Source organism: Bufo bufo, chromosome 5 (assembly GCF_905171765.1).
Source record: "Bufo bufo chromosome 5, aBufBuf1.1, whole genome shotgun sequence".
Classification (NCBI taxonomy): Eukaryota; Metazoa; Chordata; class Amphibia; order Anura; family Bufonidae; genus Bufo; species Bufo bufo.
In genome coordinates, this window is record NC_053393.1 from 439,341,664 (window position 1) to 439,363,610 (window position 21,947).

At 41.3% G+C, this 21,947-nt stretch overlaps 1 protein-coding gene across 1 annotated transcript in view; it reads right to left on the reverse strand.

Annotated features, from left to right (window-relative positions):
- GALNT15 (polypeptide N-acetylgalactosaminyltransferase 15) overlaps positions 1–21,947 on the reverse strand; it is a 59,238-nt gene that overhangs the window by 15,860 nt on the left and 21,431 nt on the right. Inside the window, exons 5-9 of the mRNA XM_040433545.1 lie at positions 21,817–21,934; positions 15,716–15,907; positions 12,202–12,333; positions 4,907–5,002; positions 3,810–3,938 (exon numbers count right to left, since the gene is read on the reverse strand). Of these exons, the coding sequence (XP_040289479.1) occupies positions 3,810–3,938; positions 4,907–5,002; positions 12,202–12,333; positions 15,716–15,907; positions 21,817–21,934 (667 nt within the window). The remainder of the gene's footprint in view (positions 1–3,809; positions 3,939–4,906; positions 5,003–12,201; positions 12,334–15,715; positions 15,908–21,816; positions 21,935–21,947) is intronic.

A 21,947-nucleotide genomic window follows, 5' to 3' on the forward strand; every position in this document is an offset into this window, starting at 1 on the left:
ATGTTATCAATTGCAGTACTTCTGGAGTTATTTATTATGCCACATGTCCTTGTGGCCTTATTTACATTGGAATGACCACATGTGAACTACGAGTACAGATTCAAGAGCACCAAAAAGACATCCGGGCAGCAGCACGAATTGATGCTTTAGATAGAGAAAACATCATCAAGTTAAAACCTATACCTCGACATTTTCATGACAAACATCAGAACATGTGGCAGGATTTGAAGTTTTGTGGCATTGACAAGATCTAGTTGGGATCCAGAGGTGGAGATCTATTTAGAATATTGGAACGTATCGAATGCAAATGGATAGTCAAGTTGAGAACACAGGTACCAAGAGGCCTTAACGATAAGATCCCTTTTGCATCATATTTAACATAGTGTCTTTGTTTTTTTTATCCTTTTTTTATTTTTATTTTCTGTTTGATTGGTGGCTAATGGTAGTGGATTTGAAATATGGGCTTATAACTATTATTGTAAGTATTAATGCATTTTCTTCTTTTCTTTTTTAGATTTCTTTACAACTAATATGTGAAAGGATTTAAAAGCCAGTACTCTGTGGATTGCTTCATGTTTTTATAAAAACAAACATTTTTTTTGTTTCAGTTCACACTTCACTTCATCACTTTTTTCTTTTCACACTTTGCTTTTTTCACATTATTGTGTTATTTATTCATACATTTTCCATTTTGGCACTATTCACATCTAATTCAAAACAAAAATATAAAAATATTTTATATATCTGCATAATTTTATTATGCAATTATATAACACTATAATGCATTCTTCTCCCTTTCCCCCCCCCCCCCCCCCCCCCCCCCTCATACTTATTTGCTTCATGAATTGTCTACTTTAATATATTTATTTCATGCACTTTTTATTAACTAACTATTATGCATATTTATTACATACTAGCAGAACGACCCGGCTTCACATGGGTATATTTAATCTATTTCATTTAATGTTTCTGTGTGTTAAAATATATCGACAGTATCCTCCATAACAGTGACCTTTACAGCACCCCACCCCACTGTCTGCTGAGCTGTGTATCTAATTCTATCCTATGTGATACTATCTGCTGAGCTTTGTATCTAATCATATCCTGTGTGATACTGTCTGCTGAGTTGTGTAACTAATCATATCCTGTGTGATACTATCTGCTGAGCTGTGTATCTAATCCTATCCTGTGTGATACTGTCTGCTGAGCTGTGTATCTAATCCTATCCTGTGTGATACTGTCTGCTGAGCTGTGTAACTAATCCCATCCTGTGTGATACTGTCTGCTGAGCTGTGTATCTAATCCTATCCTGTGTGATAGTGTCTGCTGAGCTGTGTATCTAATCCTATCCTGTGTGATACTGTCTGCTGAACTGTGTATCTAATATCCTATCCTGTGTGATAGTGTCTGCTGAGCTGTGTATCTAATCCTATCCTGTGTGATACTGTCTGCTGAGCTGTGTATCTCATCCTATCATGTGTGATACTGTCTGCTGAGCTGTGTATCTCATCCTATCATGTGTGATACTGTCTGCTGTGTATCTAAGTCTATTGTGTGATGCTGTCTGCTGAGCTGTGCATGTCATTGTGTAGCCCTAGCCTAAAGCTGACTTACAGCAGTGAAGAAAAATGGCTGGGTTGTTATGGAAACCTGGAGTAAAACTGTGTGTATGTGGAGACTAAGGGTCTGCGAGATTCTATTGGCTGATAAGGGACATGTGACCGTGTGCATGGCAGTTGGGGGCTTGTATTGGATAATGCAGGTCATTTTTTTGAAATATCTCAGGAACGGTACGTCATAGAGAGCTGAGACCCTGGACACCTGATGTATGTGTCTGCCAAATTTGGTGAAGATCGGTCCAGTCGTTTGGTCGGGCATAAAGAACAAACAGACAGACAGACATTTTGATGTCCAGACAGACAGAAACTCATTTTTATATATATAAGAGATATTTATAACCACATATACATGCTGTATAACAATTGTTGCTATCTGTCCTCTCGCTAGTCATCTACAATGGTGTTAGCATACTTCTTGCTTATCTAATATGCAATGCCCTTAGTTTGTTACATTTTTAAATATGGCCGCTGCGGTGCGCACCTGTTTCTGCGTGTGCACCTGCCGAGACGCTCCCCGGCCCAAGATTTGGCGGACTGCGCAATTACTTGTGCGCTCCGTCTCTTACGGGTGCGGCGGCGGCGTCTCGAGGCCGACGTCGCGCTGGGAACAATGGCGTGCCATATAGTGGGCAGAGCCTCATCTAATAGTTAAATCACCCAGGTAACTGGGGCTTCCTCTTTGATGGGATGTCTGATTCTGGGAGGTCTTATTTAATTAAGTCATGCAGGGCATTGGCACATTGCTAATTAATGGTTTGTGCTCCCATGTGAATGCATTATTGTTAGCACTATATAAATCCACCAACCACTACCCCTTGAGAAAGCTGACTGCGAAACGCGCGTCGGGGCATGGTGGTGGTCTGACCTGAGGCTGGACACAATTCTTTGGTTGGTACTATATAGATATCTGCCTATATACTTTGTCGTCTATATACTTTATCTGCCTATATACTTTGTCGCCTTTTTTTTTACATGTTATTTGATCCGTATTATTTATAGCCGTACCATTAGGCCTCATACACATGAACATATTTTCTTTTTCCGTGTCCATTCCATTTTTTTTGCGGACCGTATAGGGAACCATTTATTTAAATGGGTCAAAAAAAACCACAGTGTACATTCTGTTTCCTTATGTCTGTATTTCCGTCCCACAAAAAAATATAACATGTCCTATTATTGTCCACATTACGGACAAGCATAGTACAGTTCTATTAGGGGGAATGCTGTTCCATTCCGCAAAATACGGAATGCAAACGGACATCATCCATATTTGTTTGCAGATCCGTTTTCTGCGGCCCGCAAAATGCATACGGTTGTGTGCATGAGGTCTTAGGCTGTGTGTATAATACTTATTTATGTACTCTTGAATCTGCACTTTATAGTACCTCCCTAAAAATACTTTTTGCACTTGCATTTTATTGTGTTTATCCTGCCATGTGATCACCACCACTGTGTTGGTGTTTTTAACCTTTTTTTTTAATTTATTTGTGTATGCCAATCATGTCTGTAATATATGTTTAATAAAAATTTGATACTATAATCATGATGGATGTGTGATTAGCTTGTTATTTATCATTGAACCACATAAACTTCTATTGGTGTTCTCTTCCTCACAGCCGGCCAGTGGAAGTTATTGAGGATGTATTTTGTGCTGCTGGCAGTATTTTATGATCGACTGTGGGATTTGGCTTGGTTGGGGTGGTATAATGTGCCACAATATGGTATTGCTGGCTCTGCCTTCCATCAATTTGGACCGCGTTCAGGCAGAGACCAAGAAATGGAGAGGAACAGGTTCCAGCACTAACATATTGCATGGCACTCTACAGACATTATCATCACGTGTTGTCTCCTGTGAGGTGCACACTCTAAATGCCCTTTTAGTATGGAAGAAACCCACGCAAACACAGGGTGAAATACAAACTCCATACAGATATTGTCCTTTGTCAGATTCATACCTGGGACCCCAGTTCTGCAAGGCCCCTGTCCTAACCACTGAGATATATGCTTATCAAAATAAACAGCTACAGAAAAAGGTCTTGCGTTTTCCATTCGTAGCCATCGATGGCTAGCCACAATCCAATTGGGGCTCATCGACTTGCAACAAATAATAAGACCTCATTCACGAAGCCATATTGTGAATAAAATTCAGTCCATACTGTAACTTTTTGTAAATTATTATTTAATTTGTACCTCATTAAAATCCCATGTGGATACGCCATTGAAGGTGCAGTTTCTGAGGAGCACCTTTTCCTCTGTTACATCTAGACATAGAGACCCCGTCGCTCTTAATTGGATCTTCTTGTCATAATAGACAAATACCTAGAAATGTAAAACATTTATGTATTGCTAAGAGTAGTTTCACATCTCTGGTAATTAACTGCATGAGTCTGTTCCAGCAGAAGAACAGACTACCGGACTAGCCGGATACCGCCGCACACCACTGAATCCCATTGACTATAATGGGATCCAACTGAGAAACAACAGCTTTCCGGCATAAATGCCCACACGGATGGACAAATGCAGCTGCAGCAGGAATCTGTCTGGCCAAAAGCAAGCATAGTGAATGGGGATCAGACAGTGTGCGGTGGTATCTGGCTACACCAGATATGGTAACCCCAGTAGTCTGTTCCTCTGCCAAAAGAGACTACCCGAGATAATTGCAGGAGATGTGAATCTACCCTGAGGATAGGTCCTCAATACTGTAGCACGATACAACCCCTTTAATTATACAGAGGCATAAATAAAGAGCGAGTGTGGTATACTAAAGCCCAGCAAAATGGACATCAGAGGCAGTTTAGCTTTCGTCCAGATTCAAATGCTAAATGTTAGGGGGGAAAAAGTAAATGGATGGGTTTAGTAGTTTGGGTCTAGGTTGTCTCACCAAGCTCATGCAATGGCACTAGCACAGATTATATTACACACTAAAAAAATTGTTCAAAATGTAATATCTGTGGAGCAGATAATATCCACCATTTGTGGAGATAACATTATATGTTACTGGTTTGAAGTACATACGTACATATGGGACAGATCTCCTTTGGATCCACCAATCTAAAATTCTAGATCAAAAATGAATATTTATGGCATATCCTGTGGATATGCCATAAATGTGCATATGGACAATCATTTTAATTATATTACAGGACAACTAGGTATCTTTGAGTAAAAAAAGCATTCTGCCGTTGGGTGCTTGGGAGGGACAGTATACACTTTTCAGAACTGAGACTTATTCTAATGATTTTTTCTTGTATGGCAAATAAAATGAAAATATAAAAAGTAAAAACTACCTGATTCACTTTGTCATCACAAATGGAAAGCTCAACCAGCTGAATTCCTCTGTTATATGAACACTGCACGCATTGTCCAGCACCTGAATTAAAGAGCTGTAAAAGTAATAAAATGTGGAGTAAATATCAGCAACACAAATATATTGTGTATTTTTGCATGATTGTAAATATTTAAGTTTTTCAGTGGAAAATAATAAATTAAAGAAATTGTCCGAGACTTACTTATCCATAGTCTGTCCTTAGGATAGGCCCACCAGATTATTGGAGGAGGCTCTGGTGGGCTCAAGCTCTGACACAAAAATGGACCTTCAATAAAATTGGACACCTAAGGTTGAGCACGGGGATTCTTAAAGGGGTTGTACCATGAAAAATATTCTACATTTCAAACCAGCAATATTCAACGGATCTGAATATTTTTGTAATTGCATATCATAAAAAATTTAGCATAGCCACTGACCTATCCAATAATATATATCTATATAGTGCCACCTGCTGTTTGTATTTTCCTTATTTCTCTGTCCACTTCTCTGATGCGGTCACACAAGCTCGGTTTACATCTTCAACTGCTACCAGCCATATCTTTATTTAGAAGCTGTGGCAATTACAGGGAGAAAGGACATGCCCCCTAAGCTGCAACAGAAAAGACACCTCCCCTAAGCTGCCAGTCTGATATAAATCTAGCAGAACATTTGGAGCAATGAATGTGGAGATCTCTGGATCCATGTGAGGTACAGGGCTGGTTCTAGCTTTGTTAGAAAGAGACTATAATGTACTATGTGATATCTGATTTTAATTTTGTACATCAATTATGGCATAACCCCTTAAACTGTTGGACCATTTCCAAATCCGGGCAGTGAATGCCAGCTATCCGGACCCCTGCACCTCTTAATATCCTGATTTCAACTGCATCCTCAAGACACAGATTATAGTTAAATACAATGGTGAAAAAGGGGTTCAACTTAAAGGGAACCTGTCACCAGTTTTATGGTGTCCTAACTAAGGGCAACATAAATAAGTGACTGATTCTCTTAGCACAATGCTGGGTCACTTTCTTTAATTGACCCAGTCAATCTGCCAACATCTTGTATTGAAAAGCTCCAGCTGATAATGATGAGTCATGAATATTCATGAGCTCCTGACTCTCCCCGCCTACCTGCTGCTGAATGACAGTTGGTTTCCATATGAACCAGCAGCAGGTGGGCAGGGGAGTGGCTATAGCTCTGAATTAAATATACGCTGGACTCAATGACATCACGCCGGACTCCAATCAGCTCATTAGCATGTGGCATCTTTGTGTGTATATTGAGATAACCATCTGTCACACCAGTAAGTGAATACATCTAAGGTACTTTTTAGTAGTTAATGATTGTATATAATTAGTTAGATTATAATCAAATATCCACATGACAGGTTCCCTTTAAAGGATAAATGTCATATTTTCATTAAAAAAAAAATCTATTTTAGCATATGTTACTGCTGCAGCAGCATTATGCATAAAGCAATCTTTAGTTTCTTCACTTACTACAGTTTTCCTTGAGTTTTCCCCTTAGTTACGGCTGTTTTGAATTCGACATTATCAGGATCTTCTCAAGATGGCTCCTCTGCCAGTTCTCTGATTCCAAAACTGCTTTCCCTCAGGTCACATGCACACTTGCTGTAGCCAGCAGCTTCCTGCCAGCCAATCAGATTGGATTACTGAGAGACACGCCTCCTCACTCTGAAGCCTAATGCAGGCATGCAGTGTAAAGGACCGCCCCTCTGTCTTCCTAGCTGGAGACAGATGAGCCATAGCAACGGTCTTTTAACCTGTTACAGACACAGGTACGCCCTGATGTCCTGGTACTTAAGGACACAGGGTGTACCTGTACGCCCTGTGTATTTCCGTTCACCGCTGTGTGGTGGGCGGTGATCGGAACAAGGTCCCTGGGTGATCGGAACAAGGTGCCTGCTGAAATCATTGAGCAGACACCTTGGCTAAATGCGAGGGGGGGTCCCGTACAGAAGTATTGGAATGCATTGTAAAAGGGATTAGACCCCCAAAAGTTGAAATCCCAAAGTGGGACAAAAAATTTTGTAAAAATTAAGTTTCCCCCCAAAAAATTACAAGTTTCAAGTAAAAATAAACAAAAACGTAATTTTCCCCAAATAAAGTAAAAAAAAAAATTTGGTAAAAAATAGGGAAATCACAAAAAGTATAACAGTAAGCGATCAAAAAATGAGACCCTACCTAAGACAATCGCCCAAAAAATAAAAAAAACTATGGCTCAGAATATGGAGACACTAAAACATCATTTTTTTTGTTTTAAAAAAGCTGTTATTGTGTAAATAAAAAAAAGTATACATATTAGGTATCGCCGCGTCCGTATCAATCGGCTCTATAAAAATATCACATGACCTAACCCCTCAGGTGAACACCGTAAAAAAAAAAAAAAAAACGGTGTAAAAAAAGCCATTTTTTGTCATCTTACATCACAAAAAGTGTAATGGCAAGCGATCAAAATGTCATATGCACCCCAAAATAGTGCCAATCAAACCTTCATCTCATCCCGCAAAAAATTAGACCCTACCTAAGATAATCGCCCAAAAACTGAAAAAACTTTGGCTCTCAGACTATGGAGACACTAAAACATGATATTTTTTTTGTTTCAAAAATGATATTATTGTGTAATAACCTGCTCTATAAAAATACCACATGATCTAACCTGTTAGATGAATGTTGTAAATAACAAAAAAAAAAAAAACGGTGCCAAATCAGCTATTTCTTGTTACCTTGCCTCACAAAAAGTGTAATATAGAGCAACCAAAAATCATATGTACCCTAAACTAGTACCACCAAAACCTCCACCCTATCCCGTAGTTTCTAAAATCGGGTCACTTTTTTGGAGTTTCTACTCTTGGGGTGCATAAGGGGGGCTTCAAATGGGACATGGTGTCAAAAAAACTGTCCAGCAAAATCTGCCTTCCAAAAACCGTATGGCATTCCTTTCCTTCTGCGCCCTGCTGTGTGCCTGTACAGCAGTTTACGACCACATATGGGGTGTTTCTGTAAACTACAGAATCAGGGCCATAAATATTGAGTTTTGTTTGGCTGTTAACCCTTGTTTTGTAACTGGAAAAAAAATATTAAATTGGAAAACCTGCCAAAAAAGTGAAATTTTGAAATTGTATCTATATTTTCCATTAATTCTTGTGGAACACCTAAAGGGTTAACGACGTTTGTAAAATCAGTTTTGAATACCTTGAGGGGTGTAGTTTCTAGAATGGGGTCATTTTTGGGTGGTTTCTATTATGTAAGCCTCACAAAGTGACTTCAGACCTGAACTGGTCCTTAAAAAGTTGGTTTTTGAAAATTTCTGAGAAATTTTAAGATTTACTTCTAAACTTCTAAGCCTTGTAACGTCCCCCAAAAATAAAATGTCATTCCCAAAATGATCTAAACATGAAGTAGACATATGGAGAATGTAAAGTAATAACTATTTTTGTAGGTATTACTATGTATTCTAGAAGTAGAGAAATTGAAACATGGAAATTTGCAAATTTTTTCCAAATGTTTGGCAAATTTGGTATTTTTTTATAAATAAAAAATAATTTTTTTGACTTCATTTTACCAGTGTCATGAAGTACAATATGTGATGAAAAAATAACTTCAGAATGGCCTAGATAAGTTAAAGCGTTTTAAAGTTATCACCACTTAAAGTGACACTCGTCAGATTTGCAAAAAATGGCCTGGTCCTTAAGGTGAAAATGAGCCCGGTCCCTAAGGGGTTAAGGGAGCAGTGGAAAGGGACAGGAGACATTAATGAAAGCTGTTATTATAAGGCAATTACAGATCTTTTGGCAATCATTGACAGACTAACTCAGGTATACAGTCGTGGCCAAAAGTTTTGAGAATGACACAAATATTAGTTTTCACAAAGTTTGCTGCTAAACTGCTTTTAGATCTTTGTTTCAGTTGTTTCTGTGATGTAGTGAAATATAATTACACGCACTTCATACGTTTCAAAGGCTTTTATCGACAATTACATGACATTTATGCAAAGAGTCAGTATTTGCAGTGTTGGCCCTTCTTTTTCAAGACCTCTGCAATTCGACTGGGCATGCTCTCAATCAACTTCTGGGCCAATTCCTGACTGATAGCAACCCATTCTTTCATAATCACTTCTTGGAGTTTGTCAGAATTAGTGGGTTTTTGTTTGTCCACCCGCCTCTTGAGGATTGACCACAAATTCTCAGTGGGATTAAGATCTGGGGAGTTTCCAGGCCATGGACCCAAAATGTCAACGTTTTGGTCCCGAAGCCACTTAGTTATCACTTTTGCCTTATGGCACGGCGCTCCATCGTGCTGGAAAATGCATTGTTCTTCACCAAACTGTTGTTAGATTGTTGGAAGAAGTTGCTGTTGGAGGGTGGTTTGGTACCATTCTTTATTCATGGCTGTGTTTTTGGGCAAAATTGTGAGTGAGCCCACTCCCTTGGATTTGAAGCAACCCCACACATGAATGGTCTCAGGATGCTTTACTGTTGGCATGACACAGGACTGATGGTAGCGCTCACCTTTTCTTCTCCGGACAAGCCTTTTTCCAGATGCCCCAAACAATCGGAAAGAGGCTTCATTGGAGAATATGACTTTGCCCCAGTCCTCAGCAGTCCATTCACCATACTTTTTTGCAGAAAATCAATCTGTCCCTGATGTTTTTTTTGGAGAGAAGTGGCTTCTTTGCTGCCCTTCATGACACCAGGCCATCTTCCAAAAGTCTTCACCTCACTGTGCGTGCAGATGCGCTCACACCTGCCTCCATTCCTGAGCAAGCTCTGCACTGGTGGCACTCCGATCCCGCAGCTGAATCCTCTTTAGGAGACGATCCTGGCGCTTGCTGGACTTTCTTGGACGCCCTGAAGCCTTCTTAACAAGAATTGAACCTCTTTCCTTGAAGTTCTTGATGATCCTATAAATTGTTGATTGAGGTGCAATCTTAGTAGCCACAATATCCTTGCCTGTGAAGCCATTTTTATGCAACGCAATGATGGCTGCACGCATTTCTTTGCAGGTCACCATGGTTAACAATGGAAGAACAATGATTTCAAGCATCACCCTCCTCTTAACATGTCAAGTCTGCGATTTTAACCCAATCAGCCTGACATAATGATCTCCAGCCTTGTGCTCGTCAATATTCTCACCTGAGCTAACAAGACGATTACTGAAATGATCTCAGCAGGTCCTTTAATGACAGCAAAGAAATGCAGTGGAAAGGTTTTTTTGGGATTAAGTTAATTTTCATGGCAAAGAAGGACTATGCAATTCATCTGATCACTCTTCATAACATTCTGGAGTATATGCAAATTGCTATTATAAAAACTTAAGCAGCAACTTTTCCAATTTCCAATATTTATGTAATTCTCAAAACTTTTGGCCACAACTGTACATGCCTAGCTCTAATAAGGCTACTTTCACACTAGCGTTCAGAGAGGATCCGTCTGGTGTCTGCACAGACGGATCCTCTCCTATAATGCAGACGTTTGGATCCGTTCAGAATGGATCCGTCTGCATTATAGTTTAGAAACAATTCTAAGTCTGAAAGTTGTTCAGACGGATCCGTCCAGACTTTACATTGAAAGTCAATGGGGGACGGATCCGTTTGAAAATTGAGCCATATTGTGTCAACTTCAAATGGATCCGTCCCCATTGACTTACATTGTTAGTCTGGACGGAACCGTTTGCCTCCGCACAGCCAGGCGGACACCCGAACGCTGCAAGCTGCGTTCGGGTGTCCGCCTGCTGAGCGGAACGGAGGCCAAGCGGAGCCAAACGGAGGCATTCTGAGAGGATCCGCATACACTCAGAATGCATTGGAGCTGGACGGATGTGTTCGGGGCCGCTTGTGAGACCCTTCAAACGGAACTCACAAGCGGAGCCCCGGACGCTAGTGTGAAAATAGCCTAAACTAGCAAATAAATAAAAATATGACAGTTATCCTTTAAACGGACATCATACTGTTTGGGTTCAACTTAATGGGACATCATACTGTGTGGGAAGCTACATCCTGTTTGGCAGGCACTTAAGGCGGCATTTTGCTGTGTTGTGAGCACTTATGGGGACCTGATTGTGTGTGTGTGTGTGTGTGTGTGTGTATATGTGTGTGTGTAGGGCGGGTACTTAAGGGGGTATCATACTGTACAGTGACACCAAGGGGACTACTGAGAGAGTGGGGGCAGTTAGGTGCATCATACTGTGTGTGGAGCACCAAAGGGTCATCATACTGTATACTGTATGGGGGCACTAAGGGGGCATCATTAATGTCCAAGGGGCACTAAGAGCATTATTTCCACTGAAGGGACTTAGGGGCATCACTGTTGTGAAGTAGCACTAAGGGGACATTCTTACCGTGTGGTGAGGCACTAAGGGGGCACTATTACTTTGTGGGGGGCACATAGGAGATTGGGTGAGATTAAAGGTATGATTGAGTACTCCTGGTCTAGTAGAAGATAATTTGGAGCTGCCTTTGGAACCACTAAATAGATATCCTATTAAACCTGATGTATGATAATTCCGGCATGTGCCATAATAATTTATTAAAAAGAGACATCCATATGACGGGTGTACACAGAGGGTGGGTCCTCAGAATTATTTCCTCTGGTGAGCCCAATGAACTTCAGAGCAACACTGATGATAGATCATGCATAAGTAAGCTCCAGACCACCCCTTTAAAATTGATTATGCAGGAAATAATATTGCAGTTTTTACAGTAATAAAAACAACTATTCAGTTTAAAGGGAATCAGTCACCAGGAAATTCACTGGTAAACCAGGTACAATGCTTTGTAAATCTATCTCACCTGAATGGATTGATATCTTTCATTTGGAGATCCTGTGCATCAGTCTGGAGAAAAAATAATTTTATTCCATATGCAAATTAGGAATTAAGTGCACCAAGGGCGGGCTCAAGTCACTCTGCGTACCTTTGCTCCTCCTGCTTCCTCTGCCAGATCCTCCTTCTCCTTCTTGATGGACATGGGTAGATGAGATGACTATGCACTGGCACTGTCAATCAGGAGAAGGATGGGCTGGCAGCGGAAGCAGGAGAAACCAAGGTGCACAAAATGGCTTAGGCCTGCCCTCAGTGCACTTAACTACTCATTTGCATATGGACTCAAAGTACTTTTTCACCATAATGAAGCAATGAATTACTAAATCATTTGAGACCTAATACTTCAAGACATTGTGCTTTGTTTAGCCTTAAGTTTCTGGTGACAGGTTGCCTTTAAAGGCTTTAACCATACATAGAGAATATGTATTACTTGTCCTAATGAGTGCAGCACTGAATATGTCGTGTTCATTGCGGGATCAATATCAGATATAAACCATGTGAATCCTTTGCATCCCAGTCTCAGGCGCAGTTGCTTCAGCTCAGTAAAATCATTCATCCCTTTCTAAAGCAGAGGGAAAAAAAAAGTTGTAATTCCAGATAATGACACAAGGTGGAAGAACTGCACTATAATCTCTAGGCAGCATGTTCTAGCAGGAGGAGCTGAGCAGACTGATATATAGATTTGTGGGAAAATATTCAGTATAACTTGTAATGTATTCATTCATATCTCTCCTCTGACTTCATTGTTCACAGGGGAGATGTTATCAGTGGTTGATAGCATTAACTGTGTGGGTTTACAGAGATGTCAGTCGCTGGTAACACCTCCCCTATGTACAATGAAGTCTGAAATGTCAGGGATTTAAATGTATTCCTGCTCTATACGCTTCCTGCAAATCGCACTGCATTTCATGGTGACATGTCCTCTTTAAAGGGTTTATCCCATAAAAAAAGATTTATTTCCTCTTCACAGGACTCCCACCAATCACTAGAACCGGGTCTGAGCCACCTGTTCCTCTTCACTGCACGACACCAGTGAGGAAGTTTGGATGGTCACAGAGGCGCACTTATGCTTTATTCAGTATACGCTCATTGACAAAAAAATAACGCACCAAAAATAAGTTGTTGGAATAGAATGAAGCTCTCTGTGTGTGAATGTAATGATGAGATATGAAAGTGATTACAATATTAGAGCGAAAGGATAAGTTTATTGGGGAAAACAACAATAGAACGGAGGCTCTAGTCGATCCACTTCTAGCCTTGATACAAGATGAGATGCGGTTGGTCCTATTTGCTCTCAGATGTTACAGCTGAGCCTGTAGATCCTGCACAATCGTAGGTTACCAAAGCTGGTGTGCCAGCTGGTCCCATAAATGCTGAATTGTCTATAAATCTGGTGACCAGGCAGGCCAAGGAAGTGTTGCAATCTGTCAGAGGTATTCCTGGGAAACCCTTGCTGTGTGTGTGCGAGCATTATCCTGCAGAAAAATGCCAGTTGTAAGCCCTGCCATGACAGGCAACACTTGTGGCCACAGGATGTCCTGCGCTGTTGTTGTCCCTTGTATCCCTACTATCACCACCGACTGTTGCGACGGCTCACTAGCAGTCGATGTAGTGTGTCACTCCACAGTAAAGACAGGATTAAAGCCCTGACCACGACGTCTCCATCAAACCCAACCGTCATCAGATCCTAAACAAAACCTGGATTCATTACTAAAGACTATACGGTTCTGGTCTGTAGCAGTCCACATGTGTTATGATACCACTGCAAACGAAGGCAACGGTGTCAATGGCAGGACATATAATAGGCACCATCACACCAAATTTCCTTCTGCTACGTTCCTGGTAATGGTTGAGGCTGAGAAAGAGCTGAGTAATGAAGGTGCCACCTGTGTTTGCTTGTTGGTGGATCAAACAATCCTTTCTACTGGTGTGCATGCTCTCATGTAATCACTGCTCCCAACAACTCCTAACAGCTAGGTCGGCCTAGATGGTGGGCAATTAGTCAAAACAACTATCCTGCTTCTCTCAGTCCAAAGTTTGGCCGCTCTCAAAGTCTGTCAACATGCATGCCGATTATTGCAGCAATCCAACATTTCTATCTGGGTGTGCGATTATTTTTGTCAGAGTATATATAGGAATGATGCAAAGAGTGAAGTACACATGAAGACCGCATATATAGCAGAATGCCAAGACTTCAAAATAATAGATAGCCAAGTAATGAGATTAGAGGTGGGACGAATCAATTTTTTTTCGAATCCAAATCCAAATCCGAAAAGGTTCTCGAATCTATCGAATCTTTCGAATCTCGAATCCTACAAATCCTGTGCATAAGAAATGTGTGAACGTTGTAAGAAACAAAGTGATCCAAACACTTATGGGGGGGATCTGTGTATGACACTGCTATGGGGGGGATCTGTGGATGGCACTGTTATGGGGGGGGGATCTGTGGATGGCACTGTTATGGGGGGGATCTGTGGGTGGCACTGTTATGGGGGGATCTGTGGATGGCACTGTTATGGGGGGGGTGATCTGTGGATGCCACTATTATGGGGGGATCTGTGGATTCCACTGTTATGAGGGGATCTGTGGATGGCACTGTTATGGGGGTCTGTGGATGCCACTGTTATGGGTGGATCTCTGGATGGCACTGTTATGGGGATCTGTGAATGGGACTGTTATGGGGGATCTGTGGATGGCACTGTTATCGGGGATCTCTGGATGGCACTGTTATGGGGGATCTCTGGATGGCACTGTTATGGGGGATCTCTGGATGGCACTGTTATGGGGGATCTGTGGATGGCACTGTTATGGGGGATCTGTGGATGGCACTGTTATGGGGGATCTGTGGATGGCACTGTTAGGGGAGATTTGTGGATGGTGCTGTTATGGGGGATCTGTGGATGGCACTGTTATGGGGGATCTCTGGATGGCACTGTGATGGAGAGGATCTGTGGATGACACATATATATCCATCCACAGATACCCCCCCATAACAGTGTCCCTGCAATGTGAATGACCCCCAATACAGTGGCTGGGGGCCGGCATCTGGATTAGGAATGACAGCGGGGACCGGTGCAATCCCTGTATTCAAATGCACCGCTCACTGTAGTATAATCTTATGATCTAACCTGCATTGTTAAGATATAATAATCTATCTGTATTACTTACATTACAACATTAAGTTCCGTAGCAGAGAGGAGGGAGGAGGCAGGCCGGGAGGACGAGCGGGCGGCGCGTTACTCACTACGTCACGCTCCCGTGCCGCCTGCTTCATTCTTAAAGTGGGCGGCGCAGGCACGTGACGTAGTGAGTGATGCGCCGCCCGCCTGTCCTCCCTCCTCTCTGCTACGGAACTTAATGTTGTAACGTAAGTAATACAGATAGATTATTATATCTTAACAATGCAGGTTAGATCATAAGATTATACTACAGTGAGCGGGGCCGGTGCATTAGAATACAGGGACTGCACCGGTCCCCGCTGTCATGGATTTGTCAGATTCGAATTTAGTAAATGAGGTCAGGATTCGAGTCCACGAATCCCTCAAGATTCGAGGGATTCGTGGATTTGACTGATTCGTCGTCCCACCTCTAAATGTGATGTTCATAGGCGTATTTATTTTCTTAGTTATTTTACTTGGGTAGCACCGATATATTCCACAGCACATTATTATAATTCGCTGTCCCCAGTGGTGCATCAGATGTTGTCCTTGGTCATATTCAAACCAAGGACCCCAGGTCTGCAAGGCACCAGTACTAACCACTGAGCCACCGTGCTGCCCAATGTAGATTATAGAAACACTGCATATGCAGCTCTCTTGTATGACAGCGTAAGAAAGCGTAACTACTAAACTGATCGTGAAGGCAAAAGTTTAACCTGAACAAAAATGGAACTCCGTTTTGAGGGTTTTGAGGGTATTAAGAAGCAATGCGCAGTCAGTTCTTACCAGCTTGGCTACAAATTCCTTTCCAATATTATGGTAGAAGTTCTCTTTGTAAGCGTCCATCCAAACCTCTGCTATTCGAATTTTATTTCTCAATGTTGTTTCATTTTGAAATGCATTGTATGTTTTATTTTCAAGCAAATGACCAACTCTCGAACATGGCACAATTTCTACAGATCCACCACAAAGCCAAACCTGTAATGGAAATATATTGCAAGAAAAATGCTGAAAACACGAATTTGAAACTATATTAATTATAAAATCATACAAACAGGGGCCCACTGGGAACTTAAAGGTTGGCCCTGGAAAAAAAGTAAAAGTGGCACCGTGTTGTAGGTGGGTCCAAGAGGGCAGGGCCAACATAAGAAGGTGAGGCCAGCAAACCTGACGTGCAGCACAAAATATCACCCCAACAGGACCAAATATCACAGTCCAACATGAAATACTGCCGCTCCAGCTGCAGTATTCAACTGAATCGCCATCCTGAGGACAGTAATACAGTTGAATGCAGGAGGGCACTTTACACTGCAGGCCAGTACTTGATGCGCAGAGCATCAGATCTCTATGTACTCAGAAGTGGGTTTGGGCAAATTTTCCTGTTGGGTTTATGTCCAGTCCGCCCCTGCATACAAATACTCAAATAAGTTTGATTCTCAATCTAACATTTATTGCGTACTATAACTTAAGATCCTACATTTGATGAGGCTGGTGTACCAACTGTATTTTGAACATCCATATCAGAAAGAGTATCTGTATAATTTTAAAGTGGACTTGTCACTGCCCCTGACTTGCATTCCCCATGTAATAACATCTATTCTTATGACCCTATGTTGTGCCACTCTTCTACTATTCTTGCTAAGTTTATGGATATAGGTACAGATGTGTGTTACCAGCTGGGGTGTGTCCCTGCACAGTCTGACACTATCCTATCAGTGCTGCCAGTGTCAGACTGTGCAGGGACCCACCCCCAGTCGGTAACTCCCATCTTTACCTTTATCCATAAACTTCTAACAAGAATAAGAGAAGAATGGCCCAACATAGAGTCCAGGGGCATAACTGCCATAGCGGCAGACAATGCGACTGCTATGGGGCCCAGTCTTAGTTGGGATTACCTTCTCTTCTACTGGAGGTGAAAATTTGGTCGGGACACTACTCTCTAATGGAACAACTTTTAGCAAATGAGGCAGGGTCATTAAAAAGGGTTTAGGCAGAAAACCTTCTGTCCTGTGTATGGGGCATGGTTTGATCCTTGCTATGGGGCCCTTACTTCTCTATGTACGCCACTGATAGTCATAAGAATAGATGACCCAGAATTGTTATTACACGGGGAATGCAACTAGCTACTAAAACGGACATATGTTACGTGTGCATGCATAGCAGTTCTTGCTGGGCGTTGTAGTTTCACAACAGCTGGAGTTCTGAAGGCTGCTGATCCCTGCAGTAGATACTAGTTCAAGATTGCAGTGACAGATTCCCTTTAAGAGTTTTCCCGCTTAATACTTAAATGAGCATTAGACAGAGAGCTCATGAGTCCAGTGTATTCATAAGATAAACCAATTTCAGTGTAAGTTGTCCTGAGTAGTGTGTGATTTCACCATGTAGTAAGTGAAAGGAGCTTGTGAGAAAGGTTAGGTGGGGAGAGATTGAGCTTGCCTCATGAACACGCTGGAGTCACGAGCTCTCTCACCTTCTGATGTGAAAATGTACAAAGAGGATTAAACAGTCATTTAGACGTGGATTTTCAAAGTAAGTGCATCAGCCTCATCAGGTCTAAGATCTATTTATTTTATTTTATACAGTTTCTCTTGTGAAATTCCAAGACACTAACAAAATGATTTTGTAGTAGTGCCCACAGAGTAGTAACTGATACAGTTGTCCATGTACAAATGTACCAGCCACTATCATTTAAAGGGCATCTGTCAGCAGATTTGTACCTATGAAACTGGCTGACCTGTTACTTGTGCGCTTGCCAACTGAAGGCGTCTGAGAAAAATGAAGTTTTAATATATGCAATTGAGCCTCTAGGAACAATGGAGGTGTTGTCATTACTCCTAGGAAGGGATGGCCAACCTGAGGCTCTCCAGCTGTTGCAAAACTACAACTCCCAGCATTCCCAGTCTGCCTACAGCTATCAGCCTACAGCAGGGCATGGTGGGAGTTGTAGTTTTACAACAGCTGGAGAGCCACAGGTTGGCCAGCCCTGTCCTAGAGGCTCTGCTCTGTCTGCAACTGCTGTGCCTTCTTCACTTTGATTGACAAGGTTGGGTGTGATGACATCTTCGCTGCCTGGCCCTGCCAATCAAAGTGCAGAGGGTGCGGCAGTTGCAGAGAGAGAGAGAGAGAGCACCTCTAGATGTAATGGTAATGCCCCCATTGCTCTTAGAGTCTCATTTCCATATATTAAAACATCATTTTTCTCAGCAATGCGGGCACATATGAACATGGGACCAACACAGATGCCTTCAGCTGCCAAGACCACATGTAACAGGTCAGCCAGTTTCATAGGTACAAATCTGCTGACAGATGCCCTTTAAGACATTTACCTCCTCCACAGCACTCATTGCCTTCCTATTAAGTAAATTAAATTTGATCAGCAGACACTGAATGTAGCTTTCAGATTCTGTACCAACATCTAACCTCAGAAATGGAATTCAATCAAGCGTAGGGAATCTGTGATTATTGGCTTGTTTGTTATGGGGTTGGGAAGTCAGAAAGAGCAAAAGGACTTTCAAGCCTCATGTGGCCTGTTTGGACGCACAGGGGGAATTTATTAAGACCAGCATTTTATATGCTGGTCTTAATCGCTGTCCCGCTGGTATCAGATGCACCACAGTTAACCGCCTCACGTCCGCCCATAGGATATAAACGTCCTATGGGTGGACGTCTATTTCTGACAGCACGTTTTAAAACGTCCTGTCAGAAATAGCAGCTGCACGCTAATCGTGCAGCTGCTGATCGGGTTGCCCGCTGTCAGTGACAGCAGGGCAACCCTAAGACAAGGCAGGGACAGTGCCCAGGTGTCCCTGCCTTCTAGATCGCTGCAGACACAGCGCTCACCGAGCGCTGTGTCTGCAGAGCAGGAGTGTGCAGGGGCTGTGTGAGGTCTCTCAGAGACCTCGATCAGCCCTGCTGTGAGGCTGTACAGCGCAGGATTGCTGCTGTACAGCCTCTATAGGGGTGCATTTGTCCTGTAACTGGGGCTACTATGTCAGCCCCAGTTACAGGAGAAATCAACAGTGAAAAAAAAAAAAAAAAGTGAAGTAAATGTCCCCCAGAGGTCTTGTATGACCTTATGGGGGACGAAAAGTGTAAAATAAAATAAAAATAAAATAAAGGGTTGAAAAAATAAAATAAAAAAAAGTTTCACATGTAAAAAAAAAAAAAATCCCAAGTAAGGAATAAAAAAAAAAATTAAAAATAGAAAAAATAAAATAAAATAGACATATTTAGTATTGCCGCGTCCGTAAAAAACAGCTCTATAAAAATATCATATGACCTAACCCCTCGGGTGAACACCGTAAAAAAAAATAAAAAAAACTGTGTCAAAACAAGCAATTTTTGTCACCTTGCATCACAAAAGGTGCAACACCAAGTGATCAAAAACGCGTATGTCCCACAAAATAGTACCAATAAAACCGTCACCTCATCCCGCAAAAAATGAGCCCCTACATAAGAAAATCTCTCAAAAAATAAAAAAACTATAGCTCTCAGAACGTGGACACATTAAAACATAATTTTTTGGTTTCAAAAATGCTATTATTGTGTAAAACTTTAATAAATGAGAAAAAGTATACATATTAGGTATCGCCACGTCCGTAACAATCTGCTCTATAAAAATGTCACTTGACTGAACCCCTCAGGTGAACGCTGTAAAAATAAATAAATAGAAACTGTGCTAAAACAACCAATTTTTTGGTCACCTTGCACCATAAAGTGTTATAATGAATGATCAAAAAATCATATGTACCCAAAAATAGTACTAATAAAACTGGCACCTTATCCCCTAGTTTCCAAAATGGGGTCACTTCTTGGGAGTTTCTACTGTAAGGGTGCATCAGGGGGCTTCAAATGGGACATGGCATCTAAAAACCATGTGGAGTTCCTTATCTTCTGCGCCCTGCCGTGTGCCCATACAGCAGTTTACGACCACATGTGGGGTGTTTCTGTAAACCGCAGAATCTGGGTAATAAATATTGAGTTTTGTTTGGCTGTTAACCATCGATGTGTTAAAGAAAAAAATTGATTAAAATGGAAAATCTGCCAAAAAAGTGAAATTTAAAAATTTGATCTCCATTTTTCTTTAATTCTTGTGGAACGCCTAAAGGGTTAACAAAGTTTGTAAAATCGGTTTTGAATACCTTGAGGGGTGTAGTTTCTACAATGGGGTCATTTATGGGGGTATCCACTATGTAGGCCCCACAAAGTGACTTCAGACCTGAACTGGTCCTTATAAAGTGGGTTTTGGCAATTTTCTTAAAAATTTGAAGAATTGCTTCTAAAATTCTAAGCCTTCTAACGTCCTAAAAAAATAAAATGACATTTCCAAAATGATGCCAACATAAAGTAGACATATGGGGAATGTTAAATAATAAATATTTTATGAGGTATCACTTTCTGTTTTAAAAGCAGAGAAATTGAAATTTAGAAAATTGCGAATTTTTCAAATTTTTGGGTAAATTTGGGATTTTTTCATAAATAAAGGTGAAATATTTTGACTCAAATTTATGACTATCATGAAGTACAATGTGTCACGAGAAAACAATCTCTGAATGACTTGGATAAATAAAGGCGTTCCAAAGTTATTACCACATAAAGTGAGATATGTCAGTTTTGCAAAATTTGGCCTGGTCAGGAAGGGGGCAAAGGGCCCAGATGGGAAGTGGTTAAGCCTTATTCACACGTCAGTGTTCTCCACGGACAGCTCACGTCCCCATTCATTTGAATGTGTGTATTCAGACATCAGTGTTTTAGCACGGTCTGTGGGTCCGTGTTTTTAGAACAGACGAATGCTCTACTTTGTCTGCGTTCACGTATCCATCACGCCCATTATAGTCTATGGGTTCGTGAAAACCACGGATGCAACAAGGATGCCACCTGTGTTGCATCCATGTTTCACAGATCATTAGGAAGAGATGCTTTGAAAATTAATTTTCAGCTCTTCAGTGTCAGTGAAACACAGATGGCACACGAACATCAAAAAACGGACACACAGACCCAACACAGATCCTTCACGGACAGGTTCACGGATGCATCACTGACCACCTTCTCACGGATTTGAGCACAGACACGGATGTGTGAATGAGGCTTTATTAATAGGTCAATGCCAAGACTAAACTCTACGGCAGCTAGGTGATGACATAGATTTCACGTATAAATTACGCCAGTTTTATGGTGTAAGTTATAATAAATGTGCTGGGCCTCCTGTTCACTGCCCAGCTCTGCCCACTATTTACAAAGTGGTGAGTGAGGCACATAACCACCAAAAATTACCAAGTGGGGCTAGCTTCAAAACTCCTAGGACTTTTTAATCCCAGAAAAATGGTGTAGGGGGATTGAGTCCTCCCAAATGTCTTCTGCTTAGTTTCTTGGCGGTTCATGGCCCAAAGTCATATATATGCCTGTTCGTGCCCTGGCCTTGGCCGAATGTGGTGAAAGGTCTTGTGACTGGGCCTTGGGTAAATGTGATGTGCAGCAGTTTGAATGGTCTTGAGCTACATTTCAGGCCCTTGCAATAGGTTGAGTTGATCACCACTTACTTACAGCTGTGAAATTTGGCTAGACATGAGCTTTAAATAGGACTTCTCCTGACACATCTGTTTTAGTAACATTCCTCAATGTAACAACAATTCTGGAGCATCTATTCTAACGCTAAGTTGTACTATTCCTCTATTAACCCTGTTAGAAGTTATGCATAAATTGCTAGAACTTTACTGTGAAGGTAGCGCTGATTGGATATTAAACCAGAATACAATGCTTGACTTGAATATTGTACAAATTAGTTCATTTACGTTTTGATCGTTTCTACCTTACATATAATCTTGATTTATGGTCTGGATTCTATTTTAGTTGCATAAATAAAACACAGGTTAATGCAATTTACTTACTCGGACGGAAAGCTCAATATTTTCAACTCCTGAAACATTCATGAAAGTATCAAATGCCCCAATGTTTTGGAAGTAATGGCGATCAACAGCGATAACACATCCGGGTATTACTGGAGTCCTGGATTAATATA